Here is an 18,956-nt window from a genome sequence, read left to right as displayed (position 1 = left end):
GCTTCCTCGGAAAGGGCGCGCCGGGAGGTCCCGCCCTCAGTTCCGGAATCCGTCCGGCGGGGGAAAAACCTTCGCGGTTCGGCGGCGGAGGGGCCCGGATGCAGGTGGGGCGCGGGGGTTGCTGGGAGTCGCAGTCCGTGGGGCGGGGCGGGCCTCTCCCCGAGAAGGGAGGGAGCGGGCAGGCCGGGGAGCCGAGGCCCGGTGGTCCCGGCACTGGCGGGGGGTGGGGGGAGGCCGGGGTCCGCCGCCTGCCTGCCTGAAGGGGGCCGCGAGAGGCCGGAGGCTTCCGCCTTCCCCCGTCGCGGGCCTCGGCCTCCCCTCAGGGAAGGGAACGGAGGCCCCGCCCGCCTCTCCTCCTCCTCCTCCTCCTACCCCCCTTTGCCCTCTCGCCCTTCAGGGGGACGGCCGCGTCCGGCGGAGGAAGGAGGCGAAGCCGAGCGGAGAGGAGGGAGCCCGCAGAGGAGCCCCCCGGTCCGGGCCGCGGCGGCGGGAAAGGTGTGGACCCGGTGGAACTGCCGAAGGGCCGCCCAACGAGATGATCCAGAGCGAGGAGGGACCCCCTGGAAGGAGGGTGCCCGGGAAGCGATGCGGGGCGGCGGAGGGCGTCGGAATAGGCGGGAAAATTCACCCAGGAGAGAAGCCCTATAAATGCCTGGAGTGTGAAAAGAGCTTCAGTGTGAGGGGAAGCCTCAATAAACATCAAAGAATCCATTCAGGAGAGAAGCCCTATAAATGCCTGGACTGTGGAAAAAGCTTCAATCAGATAGGAAGTCTCAGGATACATCAAAGAATTCACACGGGAGAAAAACCCTACAAATGCCTGCAGTGTGGAAAGAGTTTCAGAGCGGGAGGATATCTCAGTCAACATCAAAATATTCACACGGGAGAAAAACCGTATAAATGCCTGGAGTGTGGAAGGAGCTTCAGTGACAGGGGAAGCCTTAATAAACATCAAAGAATCCATTCAGGAGAGAAACCCTATAAATGCCTGGACTGTGGAAAAAGTTTCAATCAGATAGGAAACCTCAAAATACATAAAAGAATTCACACGGGAGAAAAACCCTACAAATGCCTGGAGTGTGGAAAGAGTTTCAGATCGAGCGGAGATCTCAGGATACATCAAAAAATTCACACGGGAGAAAAACCCTATAAATGTCTGCAGTGTGGAAAGAGTTTCGGTCTTAGTTTCAGCCTTAATACACATCAAAGAATCCATTCAGGAGAGAAACCCTATAACTGCCTGGAATGTGGAAAAAGTTTCAGTCAGATAGGAAATCTCACGATACATCAAAGAATTCACACAGGAGAAAAACCGTATAAATGCCTGGAGTGCGGAAGGAGCTTCAGTCAGAGTGGAAGCCTTGATAAACATCTAAGAATCCATTTAGGAGAGAGACCATATAAATGCTTGGAGTGTGGAAAGAGTTTCAGATCGAGAGGAGATCTCAGGATACATCAAAGAATTCACACAGGAGAAAAGCCCTATAAATGCCTGGAGTGTGGAATCGGCTTCAGTTGCAGTGGGAGCCTTTGTACGCATCAAAGGATCCATTCAGGGGAGAAACCGTATAAATGCCTGGAGTGCGGAAAGAGCTTTACTCAGACTGGACAGCTCAGGGTACATCAAAGAATTCACACGGGAGAAAAACCCTATAAATGCCTGGAGTGTGGAAAGAGCTTCAGTCACAATGTGGGTCTCAGTAAACATTATAAACTTCACACAGAAAAGAAAGTTTATAAATGTATGGAGTGTGAAAAATCCTTCAAAAGAAATGGAAATCTCCAAAACCATATTAGAATCCACACAGGAGAGAAACCATAGAAATGGACAGAGCGTGGCTAAAATCTTCAGTAACCAGCAAAGTCAGTGCAGTCCTGGATGCTGAGAAACTCATTGACTATTTATACACAGACACTTTTTACAATCTAATACAAATAAATCTATTAAGGCACAGGTGTGCATACTTACCCTTCATAGCCATCTCAACCTGTGTGTGTCAATTTGAGTGTATGCTGTATTATCAGCCCAAACAATCAAGGATATGCCAACTTCTGAACGCGACCATTTTACTGTTTCCTCTATTGCTATGGTTTGCTTAACGATTGTGCTGTTCTAAGGTGCCTACTAGTTTAATGCCGATTACTAAGAAAGTTGTTTTTCTGCGTCATTGTTATGGCTTTCCTTTGGATTGTTATGGGAGAGAAGAGAACTTACATTGTAGGAGTTTTTTTGCTGAGAAGTCTGAAGGGGGCAGCTGGGCTGTTTGATCTTGGTATGAAAAATGCCTTGTATATAAAATGGGGATATGTAAATGTCCTGGTATATTTCGAGGTGGGGTAAAAATTTAAGAATTAATTGGATTGACAGTGAGGTCTTTTGTGATTTTATGCCTTTTTAATGATTTGGATTAAGATTTATTGGTTTCTTTTTAAAGTTTGATTTTTAAGATTTATAAGGTATCTATAAAGTATAATAATGTTTGGTTTTAGGTTTAATAGAGTTAATATTATTGTACCATTAATTATAAAAAGGCAATTTATATGTTTTTATAATTTGACTTTTATTGTAGTAGAAATATATAGAATGGTGTTAGGAAGGAAATAAGTGAATAAAGTTTATGTTTAGGGGAGGGAAGTTGGTTTAGACATATATAAATTGATAGATAGAAATCACTAAACAATTGCTCATTCCCCTTATATTAATTATAAATAAGGGGAAGGAGCAATTATTTAGTGATTTCTATGTGTGCTGATGGATTGATTTATAGAAATAATGTGATCTTGGTTTGATATAGAGTAAGGGATTGATTATGGAAATGGCTGTATATTGTTGAAAGTCGGAAGTCACTTATGTAAGCTTTTAAAGAGTTTTCTTGTGTTTTCTCACTTTTTAGGGTTTTTTTGTTTTTTGTAGTTTTTATCTTTGCTTTAAACTTAATAAAATTCTGATAAAAAAAAAAGATTACAGCATAGGAAAGAGGAAGAAATGACAATGTATTCTGGCATGCAGACATCGCTTAAACCATACAAGCAACAAAAAATAGATGGCCTCATGGAATTTAAAAAGGCCAAAACTCAGGGTTCAGCTTAATACATTTTTGAATTTTTGATGCTGTCACATGGGGTCAGTCTGGAAGGGTAACATGAGTTACTCTAGAACTTATTGTCCTCTGTTCCTCTTCATATGCATAATAAGGGGGCATAAAATATATTTTCCAATTATTCCTAGTAATATGGTTAAAGCATCAGGCTAGAAACGGGGGGACAGTGAGTTCTAGTCCCACCTTGGGCATGAAAGGCAGCTGGGTGACCTTGGGCTAGTCCCTCTCTCTCAGCCCAACTCACCTCACAGGGTGGTGGTTTTGGGGAAAATAGGAAGAAGGAGTATTAGGTATGTTCGCCACCTTGAGTTATTTATAAAAATAATAAAGGCGGTATGTAGTTTATTCATTCAGTTGCTTCCGACTCTTTGTGACTTCATGGACCAGCCCACGCCAGAGCTTCCTGTCGGTCGTCAACACCCCCAGCTCCCCCAGGGACGAGTCTGTCACCTCTAGAATATCATCCATCCACCTTGCCCTTGGTCGGCCCCTCTTCCTTTTGCCCTCCACTCTCCACATCAGCATCTTCTCTAGGGTGTCCTGTCTTCTCATTATGTGGCCAAAGTATTTCAGTTTTGCCTTTAATATCATTCCCTCAAGTGAGCAGTCTGGCTTTATTTCCTGGAGTATGGACTGGTTTGATCTTCTTGCAGTCCAAGGCACTCTCAGAATTTTCTTCCAACACCACAGTTCAAAAGCATCTACCTTCCTTCTCTCAGCCTTCCTTATGGTCCAGCTCTTGCAGCCATATGTTACTACGGGGAACACCATTGCTTTAACTATGTGGACCTTTGTTGTCAGTGTGATGTCTCTGCTCTTAACTATTTTATTGAGATTGGTCATTGCTCTTCTCCCAAGGATTAAGCGTCTTCTGATTTCCTGACTGCAGTCAGCATCTGCAGTAATCTTCGCACCTAGAAATACAGTCTGTTGCTGCCTCTATGTTTTCTCCCTCTATTTGCCAGTTATCAATCAAGCTGGTTGCCATAATCTTTGAGGTTTAGCTGCAAGCCAGCTTTTGCACTTTCTTCTTTCACCTTCATCATAAGGCTCCTCAGTTCCTTCTTGCTTTCAGCCATCAAAGTGGTATCATCTGCATATCTGAGATTGTTAATGTTTCTTCCAGCGATTTTAGCCTTGGATTCTTCAAGCCCAGCATGTCGCATGATGTGTTCTGCGTACAAGTTGAATAGGTAGGGTGAGAGTATACAGCCCTGCCGTACTCCTTTCCCAATCTTAAACCAGTCCGTTGTTCCTGTCTGTTCTTACCGTTGCCACTTGGTCATTATACAGATTCCTCAGGAAGCAGACAAGATGACTTGGTATCCCCATACCACTAAGAACTTGCCACAATTTGTTGTGGTCCACACAGTTAAAGGCTTTAGAATAGTCAATAAAACAGAAATAGATGTTTTCCTGAAACTCCCTGGCTTTCTCCATTATCCATCGGATATTGGCAATTTGGTCTCTAGTTCCTCTGCCTTTTCTAAACCCAGCTTGTACATCTGGCAATTCTCGCTCCACGAATTGCTGAAGTCTACCTTGCAGGATCTTGAGCATTACCTTACTGGCATGTGAAATGAGTGCCACTGTTCGATAGTTTGAACATTCTTTAGTGTTTCCCTTTTTTGGTATGGGGATATAAGTTGATTTTTTCCAATCTAATGGCCATTCTTGTGTTTTCCAAATTTGCTGGCATATAGCATGCATTACCTTGACAGCATCATCTTGCAAGATTTTGAACGGTTCAGCTGGGATGCCGTCGTCTCCTGCTGCCTTGTTATTAGCAATGCTTCTTAAGGCCCACTCAACCTCACTCTTCAGGATGTCTGGCTCTAGCTCACTGACCACGCCATCAAAGCTATCTCCGATATTGTTATCCTTCCTATACAGGTCTTCTGTATATTCTTGCCACCTTTTCTTGATCTCTTCTTCTTCTGTTAGGTCCTTGCCATCTTTGTTTTTGATCATACCCATTTTGGCCTGGAATTTATCTCCGATGGTTCTACAGTCAGCTCCAGGTCTTGTTTTTACCAACTGTATAGATGTTCACCACCTTTGGCTGCAAAGGATGTAGTCAATCTGATTTCGGTGTTGTCCATCTGGGGAAGTCCATGTATAAAGCCGTCTCTTAGGTTGTTGGAAGAGAGTGTTTGTTATGCAGAGTGAGTTGTCTTGGCAAAATTCTATCAGCCTATGTCCTGCTTCGTTTTGTTCTCCCAGGCCATGCTTACCTGTAATTCGAGGTGTCATTTGACTGCCCACCTTAGCATTCCAGTCTCCCGTGATGAAAATAACATCTCTTTTAGGCGTGTTGTCCAGTAGGTGCTGCAAATCCTCATAGAACTGCTCTACTTCAGCTTCTTCAGCATCTGTGGTTGGGGCGTATATTTGGATCACTGTGATGTTAGATGGCTTGCCCTGGATTCGAATTGAGATCATTCTGTCGTTTTTGGGGTTGTATCCAAGCACTGCTTTAGCCACTTGACTATTAATTATGAAGGCTACTCCATTCCTTCTGTGGTCCTCTTGTCCACAGTAGTAGATCTGGTGGTCATTTGATGTGAAGTGGCCCATTCCAGTCCAGTTCAGTTCACTGACGCCCAGAATGTCTATCTTTAATCTTGACATCTCACCAATAACCACATCCAATTTGCCCTGGCTCATAGATCTTACATTCCAGGTTCCAATGGTGTGTTGATCCTTAGAACATCGGATTCGCCGTTCACCACCAGCACCGCCGGCCACTAGCCGTCCTTTTGGCTTTGAGCTAGCTGCGTCATCACGTCTGGGGCTAGTTGAGCTCATCCTCTGTTCCTCCCCAGTAGCATTTTGACCATCTTCCGACCTGGGAGTCTCATCTTCCGATGGTATACCGACATATCTCTGGTTGTACTGATCCATTTAGTTTTCACGTCAAGGATACTGGGGTGGGTTGCCATTACCTTTCCCAGGGATCACATTTAGTCTGACCTCTCTGTCATGACCTTCCCGTCTTGGGTGGCCTTTCACGGTTTAGCTCATGGCATCATCGAGGTGCTCAAGCTCCAGCACCACGACAAGGTAACGATCCTTTGCTGAAGAGAGGTGGAATAGAAAATAAATAATGGGAGTGGCCCTGAGTCTTATGTTCTTAGCATTAGCTGTTTGGGCCAAGCAGTACCAGGCCACTTTTTGAACTCCTTTTTCTTGAACCTAAGAGAACCTTAAACTCTTTTATTATATTGCATTAATTTGAGAAGTCTGGGTAAGATCTTGTTGATACACATGAAATTGTGCTATAAGGTCTTAGCTGCTAGACGCTCTTGGTCAAGCCAGCCTTTCAGGCCTGGAACTCAAATGAGGTGGAGTGCAGCTTGTAGTCCTGTGAAAGAAGAAACCTCTAATTAGCTATTGCCTTTTGATCTGGGCCTGTGGCTAAGATTCCTGCTTAAATTTCCTGGGTGTATTCAACAATTTAGATACCATGGAAGTCTGGGACTCCATTTGGATTGACCTCTAGAGGAGGAACCCTTGCTGTGCTACGTAAGGATCTGGTTGACAGCCGAGAGAGAGGGAGGTGGTCACTCTGTAGATGTCGTTCAACTGACATCTGAGTAATCTCTACCAGATCATTGGAAGCTAACCAATAGTCTATTTTTGATATGTGAGAGCCAGATCAATCAGTGAATTCTGGTGATCACCCAATACTATAGCATTAAGAATATTCAGATTATATTGGGTGGTCAATCTGGCTAGGCAAAAGTAATCAAAAATACATTTTTTTAATCTTTAGCAAGCCTCAGTAAAAGGGAGAAGCCCTCCTTATCCTCAGGTGGGGTAGCCATAGAAATAAGCATACAAAGTAGTTTCATCAAGGCCCTGTCTAGTATTGAAACCCTCCCAAATAGAATAGAAGCTAGGGGTTAGACTCAATACGTGCTCCAATGAAATCAGTTAAGATGTTAACAGAGTTTTTAAGCCGTGAATTTGCTGCTGTTGACCAATGGGCAGGTAGAGGTGTGTGATTGATAGTTGTATCCAGGTAGAAATAAGGACTGCCAGCCCCCCTTTCATTCTGCTGCCTCTGTTAATTGGTGTTGTATTGGTACACCTAACCTCATGTTATCTGCTGCCCAAGGTTCTTGGAGAAAGACTGAGACAGAGTCAGATTTGGATAAATAGGTTACAGAAGAAGAGTCTTGGGATTCAATTCACTGTTCTCAGAAATTTTTTCTAGCCAGGTGGGATGAAAATGTGGCTGTGTGTGTGTGATAAAACCATTGACTAAGTAAACCTTGCAGCACTCATTGTGACTTCCTTTAAGCATCAGTTTAACAGTGCCTACATATGTATCATAAGCAGTTTTGAATATCACAACATTAGCCTGTGAATAAATAATATGGAGATCTGACCGTTCATCTGCTAGACGCTGGTGAAGATTCTGAAAATGTCTTCCAGGAGCGTCTTTCAATTCCCCGATGGACAATTCTGCAGCCTGCAAGATTGGCTCTATTTCTGTTTAGTTAACACCTTGCCCTTGCCAAACTCTAGGTAAGTCAGACAATAAAAGGAACATATCTGAAAGCATCTTCGAAGAAGCAATGAAACTGTGTTTTCGTATGGTTTTTCGTACATCTACCTGTATGTATGAAACAGTACACATACATACTGTTTCATACGTACGTACAGCTATGATGTCATATTCAAAGAGAGGACCCACAAGCAGGAACGTAACTTGGGTCCATATACCAGGCGCGAGACTGAAACGAAAGCTCCCGGCTTTGCACTACCTGTTGTTCTGGAAGGAATTACGTAAGGAAGGGGTGGTACAGCCGAGCCTGTAGCAACAAAAGACGAGCTCTGAGGAAGCTACCGGTGAGAGGGAGGAAAGGACAGATTCTTGGATTCAGTTATCGATTCCAACACAAGTAATTATTAAAGACTAAGTCGTTATCCCGTCATAGGGAACTTGTTCTCAGCTTAATCCAATAAATGAGAGGAAATTTGGGGAATTGGTAGCTAATGGTATTTCCTCACACAGTGCCGTGCTCCGTGCATGCATCTCGGCACAAAATTGGACCCAATATTTTTTGTCTATTTGCAGCTGCTCACATACTGAGTCGATGACTGTTTCTGTTGAACTGAGCGTACTAACAGAGTGACCAGCTGTCCCAAAATCTGAGTGTAAGCTGCTGATTTCCATCCTGGCCCTTGGAACAGCCCCTGGAGAGAGATGATTCCTCCAGAGGTATATAAGGCGAATGATTCCTGCTGGGTTCCCATTCTGACTAGACTTTTTTTTTAAAAAAATTTTTTTTTATCCCCCCTGTATTATTTTTATATATAACTCAAAGTGGGAAACATGCCTAATACTCCTCCCTCCTCCTGTTTTCCTCACAACAACAACCCTGTGAGGTGAGTTGGGCTGAGAGTGACTGGCCCAAAATCACCCAGCCGGCTTTCATGCCTAAGGCGGGACTAGAACTCATGATAAATAGATAAAATGTGTGTTGTATTTCCCCATTGGAAACAAAGTAAAATATACCAAATCTTCAAAAACGGCAGCTGGCAGAATCCTGCCAATTATTGTCCAATTAGTCTGCTAGACATCTCTTCTAAGCTTTATGCCAGACATCTGAATAAATTAAGAGGAAGAAACAAAATTCTTCCAGAACAGGCAGGGTTTTGAAAAGGACATAGCACAGTAGAGCACCCTGCGATTTTGAAGGCTCTTATTCAAAAATATACTGATGGATATACAAAAGAACTCTGTTGCCAACTGAAGAGAATCTCTGTAGCTGAGGGTTGAACTGTGGAATCCTTCGTACTCTCTGAGCCTGGCCGTTTCCTTGCAGACGTTTCACTGCCAGACTCAGCAACATCTTTTTTTTTATATGAAATCTTTATTAATTTATTTAATAAACAGAATTACATACAAACAAAAATTACATACAAATAAACATGGAGTTACATACAGACAATAATATCTTACAATACAAAAAAGAAAAAAGAAAAAGGGGGGAAAAGGAAAAAGGAAAAAAATATATAAAAAGTAAATAAAAATAAAAAAAGGAATAAGATGAAAAATAAATAAATAAATAGAAAGATGAGGGTTTCCAACTTTCTAGATGGTACAGCTTAGTATCCTGAAGTATTTTTTTCTTCTCTAAATTACCTTCATTAATTCTAATAAATTAAACAATTTGCTATCTATATACTATATATTCATATTAACTTTTTGAGTCCATTCCACATATTTGAAAAGTGTCCAATCCTTTTGAAAATCTTCCATATTTTTATCATTTAGTTGGTCTGTTAGTTTTGCCTTTTGCACCAAATTTAGGGATTTAAGTATCCATTCCTCCACAGATGGGATTAATTATTCTTTCCACTTTGCAGCGTAGAGAATTTGGGCCAAAGTAATCAAATACAGTAGGTTTTTCATAGTTTTTTTCCAAATCTTTGTTCAATAAATAGCCCAATAAATAGAGTTCCGGTACTTTATCAATATTAACTGCCAGCATTTTACAAATTATGTATAGATGACCAAATTTTTTTCACCTTGCCTCTGACCAAGATTTTGGTATTGGATTTCCTAGCAGAATTGCATTCAATAAATCTTTGAGTGGTAACAAAACTTGATCTTGAAAACATTTATAATAACCTGCTGAGAATCCATCTGGACCTGGAACTTTGCCTATTTTTAATTTTCTAATTGCCTCAATAATTTCCTGGGTTGTGATGGGATTATTAATTAATACTTTTTGGTCTTTAGTTAATTTCTTTAAATTTTGTTTTAATAAATAGTTCTCAATTTTATCAATTGAAATTTCTTGTTTCTTATATAAATTTGTAAAGAAATTATGAAATGCCTTTTTAATTTTTTCATTGTCAACTAATTCCCATTTTCTCGAATTTTAGTAATAATTTTTTTTCCTTTTCTTAATTTATATGCTAGCCATTTTCCAGCTTTATTAGCATATTCAAAATTTCTTTGTTTAATATATCTCAATTTTCTTTCAATTTCATCTGTTGTAAGTATTTTTAATTGCTGCTGTAAAATTTTTATTTGATGGTTTTATTTGAAGGTTTTTTTCTTTTATCTTAATTTGGTCAAGAACTGTTTGAATTTTTTGTTGTGTTTTCCTCTTTAGGCAACTATTTAGATACATAAAATATCCTCTGATATATGTCTTGCTAGTATCCCATACTGTCCCAATACTCACTTCATTATTTAGATTCCAAAAGAGTTCAAAGAATTCTTTCAATTTCTTTTGGCAATCTTCTACAAGTTCTTTATTTCTCAACAAAGTTTCATTTAATCTCCACCTATAGCTTTTTGGGTGGAGTTTTATAGCCAGTTGAACTGGATTATGGTCTGAGAAGGATCGAGGAAGAATTGATACATTTAAAATTTTATTTGCCAAATTTTTAGATACCCATATCATATTGATCCTGGAGAACGATTTGAATCTGTCTGAATAAAATGTATAATCTCTAGCCGTACCATTTTTATATCTCCAGGCTACAATAGCCAAATTTTCTGACATATCAAAAAAAGATTGGGACAATTTTCCTTGATTTTTTAAAATTTGTTGTTCAGATTTTCTATCAATAATTGGTAGGATAACTCCATTCCATCTTCAGTGCAAAGAGGGAGTGGGCCTTGCTCTCTGTTTATATATGGTGGCTTGCCCTGCTTGTGTTGGTGGGGGTGTTGTTCTCTCCTTGGGAGTTCTTTGATTAGGCTGTTGTTTGCTTCTCGATTGATTGACTGAGTTGATAGTTTAGGACTAGGATATTGTGTACTGCTTGATTGTTGTCTAGTGCTAATCCTGGTGTTAATCTTTGCATATCCAGGTGTTGGTTGCTGGTGAGGAGGTGTTCTGGTCTTTTAGCTTTTTTATTGTCTCTTTTGAATGGTATGTAAATGTTGTTTACCTCTATGTGCCTGTCGATGGCTGACTTGTCTGAGTGCCAGGCTTCCAGAAATTCTCTGGCATTTTTGGATTTGGCTTGGTTTAGGACATTCACAGTTTCCCAGTTGAAAGTATGTTTGAGTCTGTCCATGTGTTGTGAGATTAAGGAGTTCTCATCGTGTCTACTGGCTGCTAGTTGGTGTTCGTGGATGCGCTCTGCTAGTCTTCTGCCTGCCTGTCCTACACAGTGGTTCTTACAGTCCTTACACTGTATGTTGTAGATGACTCTGTTTTTTATTCCTGGGCTATGGGTCTTTTGGTTTGCTTAAGATGTTCTGGAGGGCTTTGGTTGGTTTGTGTGGTACGGTGATGCTGTGTGGTTGTAATAGTCTGTTGGTAGTTTCTGAGATGTTTCTGATGTATGGCAGTGTTATCCTTTTCATAGTTTGTGTTGGGTTTTCTAAATGCAAGATGAGGGTGAAGTAAGCTCATATTAAGCAAAGTTGCTTAGAAGTAAACCTGGGAGTACGTGTAGAGAGTCAGGAAGATGACCTTGATGGAGATATTCATGAACTGTTACCTGGGCAAAAGGGGCTGAAGCATTTTTAAAATCTAGTGCAACAAGATTACATTCAGAAGTGGCTCAGGCAAATGCCTCCTTAACTCACTGGAGTATGAGGAAGAGGAGGTGGTACGGCACAAGCAGACTTGCAAGATTAATGTCAGCCCCACTAGGTAGACCAGATCAGGAAATCAACTCTGCGTGAAAGCTGAATTTACTTTAATTGAGATTGGCTATAATAAAACAATCTTGCAAGTCTGAGATCATATCCACCAGTTCTATTAGTGCTGTGGCATGAAATCCATCAGACTAGATTTCATGGGGGTTAGAAGAGAAATGCAGGTCAAAATAAAGAATTGCAGGAGAACATTTCATACCATGAAAGACAGATGCAAAATTTAACAGTTCAGCCTTCTTCCTGGGGTTGCCCATCACTATCTCACCATCCTCTCCAACTAACCACTTCCTTAACATTCCTCTTGTTCCCCCTCCCCCAAAGAATCTCTTTTATTTTAGATGCTCATTGCAAGCCTCAGCTCATTCTGAGCCTTAGCACTCCTGACCTCCAGCCCTTTAAAGATGCAGGCTATTCTCTGATAGGTTGATATTTTTATATGCCCTCCTTTCCATTTTTGAATTTGTCCTTTGGTTTCTCAGCTTATCAGAGAGATTTTTATGCAACTATGCTGGTTTCATCAGGCACCTCCCATTTTTCTTTCTTTTTGGAATCATTTGATTTTGGTCTTAAGCATCTCATTTTTTAGAATTTCCCAATCCTCCTGACTCTTTTTTCCCATCTGGATTTCCATCCACAAAATCCTTCCTATGTTTTCCTTCAGATGCAGTAGTCCAACAGTTTAAGTACCAAAGAGTGACAGTCATCAGGGTCTTTTGGTCCAGGAATGGTCACAAATAGTGCACAAGATGGATCTGTGTGAAGGCCTTCCTGGCTACGGCCTCCTCCTGCTCTTCCAACAGGAGCTGTGAGTCAAAGAGGGCTCCCCTCTCCTGCTCTACAGAAGAGAGCTCAGTCCTTCGAGGACCCAGGATGGCATTTTACTGGCATTTACCCATTGACTTCCACAGCCCTTGTCATGGAGCACATACAGGAGCCATATATAGGGAGCCACCCTTCTTGACTGAAAAAGAAGGGTTCTCATAGAGAACAGAATCATCTGTGCACCTCTGGGGTGGCTGCTCCTGCACCAAAAGGTTCCATCCATTTTCAGTGTGTCTGATGGTACAAGGAAAACTTTATCTGTGGATTGGGACCAGGCTTTCACAGAGACTTACACGAGGTTTGATGAGCCTATCTAGGCTTCAAGATCTGTGGGAGAAGCTCAATTCCCAGGCTCACCGTTTTGAGAGACGTGGTAGAAATGAAAGACAAGGCCTCCTATGTGGTTGTTCTGGAACTCCCTACTGAGCAAAGCCCCTTCTCTAAGATCCTCTACCAGCAGGCATGGTGGCAGTTGGAAGTGGCACTAGGGCATTGGGCGGCTGATCTGGCCAGTCAGCTAATATCCCACAAAGAAGACTGGGAGTTTAAAGGGGTTCAGAGCAGGTCTTAAGAGTGTCTTGTGGGGGACATTAGATGGCAACCCCATCCTTCCCCTGCAACATCCACATCCACACACAAAGGGAGACATGTAAAGTGGCTGAACCCTTGTTCAGTTAGATTTTTGTATTATCATGAGATTCATTTAGTTTTAATTTAAGACATTTGAAGTGAGTACATGTGTGTGTATAAATAAAGGGATTGCTTTGGGGCATCTGTGTCATTGTGTTAAATTGTGCAATGGAGCTTGGCCTCAGAAATGTTGCTGGCCCTAGGTTTTGAGACTTTCACAGGAAATTCCTCGAAATCTGGTCTGCGGCCCATCTGGTCCACAGAGGTTCACCCAGGATTCTGCCACCAACCACGTGTGGCCTGATTACGGCCTCACTGCCTGCCTCCCTGTGTTTACTGCTGGTCCATGGGCCAGAGCAGAGCTCCCTCCTCTCAACCCTGCCTCCTGTGTTCAAGTGGGAAAGAAATGATTGTGGTGCAACATTCAGTTTTAAAGGAGCTTTAAAAATGGACGGGATGGGTGGCGGAGACAAAACCAACACTAACCACCATCCACTGAAAAAACATCTACCTACCAAAAATTGGGCAGCCCCTAAGATTTTTCTGAATTTTTAATTTAGCAGTGCAAGATTGCAAAGAGTTTGTTTCGTTTGTCCATGGGGAAAAGCCTCTGCCATCCCATTTTCCTCTGGAAAAGGGAATGACAGGGAAGGGAACAGTCCCTGGGGTTGAACTCCTGGGCTAGAATTCAAACCAACTGATAGATTTTGGGATAAACAAAATGAAATCTAAAGACTCGGGCAGGCTGACTGATATCTTGGAAAATGGATCCTGATCTTTCCCATCCTAGGTAATGGCTCCTGCTGGGTCCTCCTCTTGGCTGGTCAGGTGTCCCATCCTTTTTTTTTTCCTGCCATTCAATTGTGTCTGATTCTTGGCAACTCCCTGGACTAGTCCCTGCAGTTTTCTTGGCAAGATTTCATAAGTAGTTTGCCGTTACTTTCTTCCTAGGGCTGAGAGAGAGGGACTGGCCCAAGGTCACCCAGCTGGCTTCCTGCCTCAGGCGGGACTAGAACACGTGGCCCCCCCAGTTTCTAGCCTGGTGCTGAGGGCCCCATGGCCTTTTAATGTTGTTTGCTGTAGGTGCCTGCTTGCTTACAAGACGATAGTAGATGCATGTGGTTGAGTTTCAAGAGGATGTGGGTTGGTAGCCGAAGGGTAGCAGGCTTGCTGCACCGGGCAGGATGTCCCAGCGGTAAAACCACAGAATGACCCAGTTGCCGTGTTTACAAGACATAGTGGCCACTGACAATCCCCTGAACAACACGTGATCAAGGAATGATTGTGTAGGGGCTAGAGCTGGGTTTACCCACGAAGGAAACATGGGCATGTTGCATAGGAGCTCTCTGCACTTGGGCAGGAGACCTCTTTGTTGATCTGAACAGAAATAAGAGAGAACAAAGGACCTTCCTGCCTTGGTGTGGTTTATTGGGCGACATCGCGCCAAGTCATGGGCCTTTCTTGGCCAACGGTGCCTTAACCAGTACACCAAACTCGGCTGGTGAGGTGTCCCATATTTGTGTTTGATTAAGTCATTTCAGTTAGTTTTGTCCTGACCCCACCTGCTTCTTTGCTCCTTTTCAGAGTGTTGTGTCCACCCCCCCCACCCCCAGGGCCAAGTGCCTGAACCTCCCTTGGTGTGGAGTCTCTCCCCACCCACAAACAGCTTGAGCCCTGTCTTCTTGGGTGCCTCTTTTGCCAGACGATGCTGGAAAGTTGAGATTGTCTCTCCTTTTTGCAACGCCCCTTCTGGCCACTTGATGTCAGACTTTTCACATCCAAGTGATCTGGCACTCCTGGAATGATCTGCAGCCCACATGCCAAAGATCTGGGGAGAGGCTTGTCCAGTCCACCGAGAATGGATGCGAACTGGTAGCTAAGGATTATGATTCATCTGGAGAACAGAAGACCATCTACAAGAATGTTTGGATGGACTCTGAAGCAGTTCTTCAAGCAGAAAATGCCCCTAAACTGGGACAGCTGGTAGGAAGCTTTTGCAAGGGGAGGGGGGTGCGATTGAAGACTTGCAGTGGACTGTTCGCTCACTAAAATCTGCTGAGAGACACAGTTGCTCTTGCTTTGAGAATGGCCTGCAAGATCTGTGTTCCTGGCAGTGGGATTGGTGAAATGAGATCAAGCGAATTTCTCCCTCTCGGAGCTGAAACAGGAAAATAATTGCACTGACTCCAAGTAACTCTGCTCTGGCCCCTGACAGCTTGCCAAAATTTTCCGTTGAAGTCAGTGGGAGCTGTGCAAGGGGCCACCACCTCACTATGGGCAAAGGGTCTTGGGGCTCATCCTCTGTAGCAGGAGAGCAAAGCCTGCGCAGGTTTTCACATTCCAGCAGCAGGAAACCCAGCTGGACTCTGGGTCACATGATCAGGAGGGAGCAGTGGGCAGCACTCTGGACCCCCCCCCCCCAATCTGGATTATGGGGCAATTTTCTGGAAGGTTGTTCTCCCCCCTCCCCCTCGATCTGGCCTATTTCCAAACTCCAGCCCTCTGTGGGTAGCGATGCCAATGGATAGGCAGTGCTAAGCCCCTTTCCTAATTCCTTTTCCACCACGGGTTGGAAAGAATAAAAAAGGGCTTCCAGACCTATGGGAGCTGGGTCTGAGCACCTGGATGAAAGTGTGCATGTCCCCTTATCAGGTTCTGTCCAGAAGTGCATATGACGAAACATTTCTTTTTAGCACCATTCTATGGCTGCTGTTCTTGTGTGACTGAATTATCACAGCCAGAGCAGTTGGAGTGGAGCCAAATCCAGGTTAAACAGCATGCTCTTCCATGACAAGGCATGTCAGAACTTGAAACCTATGAGGAAAAATGGCTGGGTTCCCACTGCACTCCAAAACCACAAACCCTGCATGAGCTCAGGCAAATTTCTCTGCAAAAGGAGTTGCAGACTTTGAGTGCAAAAAGTAGGTCTGATTCCCATGGGTGGGTGTCTCTGCCATCAACCCCACCAAGGGGAGAGTATCCTGGTGCATTTGCTGCTGCTGCATTCTCTAATCAAAAAACCTTCTTGGCAGAATTCCAGCATCCCAAAAGATCTTTATTATCCTGAACAAAGTGAGAAACTGAGTTGGCTAATGTACAGGACTATTTTTAATTGCAGCTTCTTTGTTCGACCACAATAATTTATCTGAATGTCACAAGCACATCTGTTTGGAAGGAACGCAGGACCAGTTGAGTAATAGAATTGCATTCGGGGCTGGTTTGTTTCCAGCACAGAAGGTCACATAGTCAGCTTGTTGCTAGAATAGATGTAGAATTTGCATAAAAATTCTGATAAAGAGTCAGCCAAAGCTATGTTTTAGAAAAGGAATAACAACAGCAACAAGAACAGTTATTGTTATTCTATTATTCATGAGATGCCTTTTATCTCAAGGTGGTGTTTATTCCCTCCTCAGATAAACAGGTTCAAAAATGGCATTCAGGAATATGGGGAGGAGATTTGAAGTTCCATAAAGAAGCCTTAGCCTTGAAAAGGAAAGATGGGGGTGGGGGGAACGTGATAAGGGAAGGGACGTCCCGGAGGAAAAGGTCAGACTAGTCCTCTCTCATTCCAGAATGCAGGATATTGATTCCTGAAGCAACTGAATGGCAGAATCCTGCCATTGGAAGAGATGTTGAAAGAGACGTTATTCTGCTTGGTACAGGAGCCGTTGCAACAGCCAGCTAATACCTCTCTACAGCATCTCTGAGAGATGACCATCCAGCATCTCTTAGAAGACATCTAATGAAGGAGAATCTCACCACTTCACGTGGCAGCCTGTTCCACTGGCTGACAGCTTGGACAGTCAGGGAGGTCCTCCCGACGTCTAGCCTAAACTTCCTCTCCTGTAGTTGTAATCCCTCAGTTCCGGCCCTGCCCTTTGGGGCAGCAGAGTGGATCCAGTCTCTCCTGTCTGTGGCAGCCCTTCAGGTACCGGAAGGCTTCTGTCGTCTCTGCCCTCAGTTGCCTCTTCTATAGGCGAAACAGATCCGGCCCTTTGACCGCTCCTCCAAGGGCTTGGCGTCCACCTCGGCGGTCCTCTTCTGAACTCGCTCCAGGGCCTCTCTGTGATGCCCAGAACTGGACCCAGGACCGCAAAGGGGTCTCACCAGGGCAGAGGAGAGGAGAGCAATTCCTTCTCGTGAACTGATAAACTTGTGGATGATGCCCAGATCCCTTTTACACGTCCTACTGCCAAGCCAGGCTGTCTGCCCGTTTCTTTGTCCTGCACAGATGCAGAACTGGACACACCTGCCTGCTCATTCCATCCAATCCTCTTTCTTTCATCTAACCTCGATTTAGCTGGCCCTCCCAGTTGTGTGGGCGCTCTGCAAAATTGCTAAGTGTCCCCTCAATCCCAAATGTGCTGAAGAGCCCAGGGCTCAGGAGACTTCCCAAAGACTTCCCTGCAAGCTGAGCCATTAACAAGCACGCTCTGGGCGGGGTCACTCAGCCAACGGGGAGTCCATCTAATCGAGGCATGATCCGCTCCGTAGTCCATTAAGGAGAGGCACTGCATTAGGCAGTCTGTGTGATGGAAGGGCTGACAATCTAATTGAGTGTTGGGAAAAGAAACTATACTTCTTTAGTGTAAGAACAGTTTCGGACCCATGACTGAGAGGCACCTTGATGGTTCAAGGAGAGGTTGGACAGCCATCTCTCTGGGATGCTTTAATTGGGATTCCTGCTTTAATCAGGGGGTGAACTGGATGGCCTCCAGGGTCCCTCCAACTCAGATGCTAAATATTGCCTTATAGTAATGGTGCAGGTGATTTTTCTGGAGGCCAAAAATAAAAGATGTGCATTCGCTCCTGTTTCTAAGTCCTGGATGCAAAGTTAGACTGGGAGTTTGGAATTGAATTGTGCAAAGTTCAACTCCCCAAAGACTTAAAATTGATCTAATGCCATTAAGCTAATTGGTTAATTAATTAAGATACTCAAATACACAACCAAAAGAAGCGGAGGAGAAAAGTGTGGGCAGCATACCCAGGTATCCTGAACCACCTGGAACTTGGACAGGATAAAAGCTGACCCAGAAGATGCAGATTTATATCCTGGGTCAATCTAGCAATCTAGACTCTTTTTATTTAGGGCATCTATGAAGTGGGTGGCAGTTTCTTTTCACTTTCTCTCAGTACTACCCACCTGCATTGCATTGCGCTTAGTCAACAACAGCTTTTGTGCTTTCAGTAACAAATCTGCCTCCCAGACTATTTCTGGTATATCTTCTCAGCACAGACTGTCCAAGGCGAGAGAGTGCTAAGACACTTGCTTCACAAATAGGTAGAACACACAAAGAATCAACTTGTAGAATAAAAAGTTGCATCCTGCTTAGAATAAAGATACTTGCCCAGTTAATTTTCTTTATTTGGGGTTGTTCCCAGTTTTGGAGTACTTTGTCTTGAAACCTTTTAGCAAAAAAGTATGCATTTGGATTTTTATTCAAAGGTATGGTGCCATACCTTAAACCCGGCCGGGCACATCTCTGAAAGGGGAACCCCTCCTTCCGGGCCCAGCCAGGTCTTGGTTATTTATTTATGTATTTATGTATTTATTCGCTTTCGATAATACATGCCCAGTCTGCCCCCTCCTCAGTGATCAAATCACATATGAGGGGGCCTTGTTGTTGACTGACCTGGCGTTAAGAAGCAACAGCTGGCGACCAGGGCCCCCAGGAGTCTGCTGTCCAGGGCCTGGGTCTGAGCACAGAGGGCTGCAACACACCACAGGTTTCAAACACCAGGGGCATCTTCCCCAAAGATGG

General features: G+C 43.7%; 1 protein-coding gene across 1 annotated transcript; it reads left to right on the top strand.

Annotated features, from left to right (window-relative positions):
• Nucleotides 1-30: 30 nt before the first annotated feature.
• LOC134506173 (zinc finger protein 664-like) lies at nucleotides 31-3,240 on the top strand. The gene is made up of 2 exons (XM_063316229.1): nucleotides 31-104; nucleotides 398-3,240. The coding sequence occupies exons 1-2, from the start codon at nucleotides 99-101 to the stop codon at nucleotides 1,820-1,822; spliced, it is 1,431 nt and encodes a 476-aa protein (XP_063172299.1). The 5' UTR covers nucleotides 31-98; the 3' UTR covers nucleotides 1,823-3,240.
• The last annotated feature ends 15,716 nt before the right edge of the window (nucleotides 3,241-18,956 follow it).

This window comes from Candoia aspera, chromosome 16, assembly GCF_035149785.1.
Source record: "Candoia aspera isolate rCanAsp1 chromosome 16, rCanAsp1.hap2, whole genome shotgun sequence".
Lineage (NCBI taxonomy): Eukaryota > Metazoa > Chordata > Lepidosauria > Squamata > Boidae > Candoia > Candoia aspera.
The sequence above is the reverse complement of the archived record's forward strand: the minus strand, read 5'-3'. Positions and strand labels throughout refer to the sequence as shown.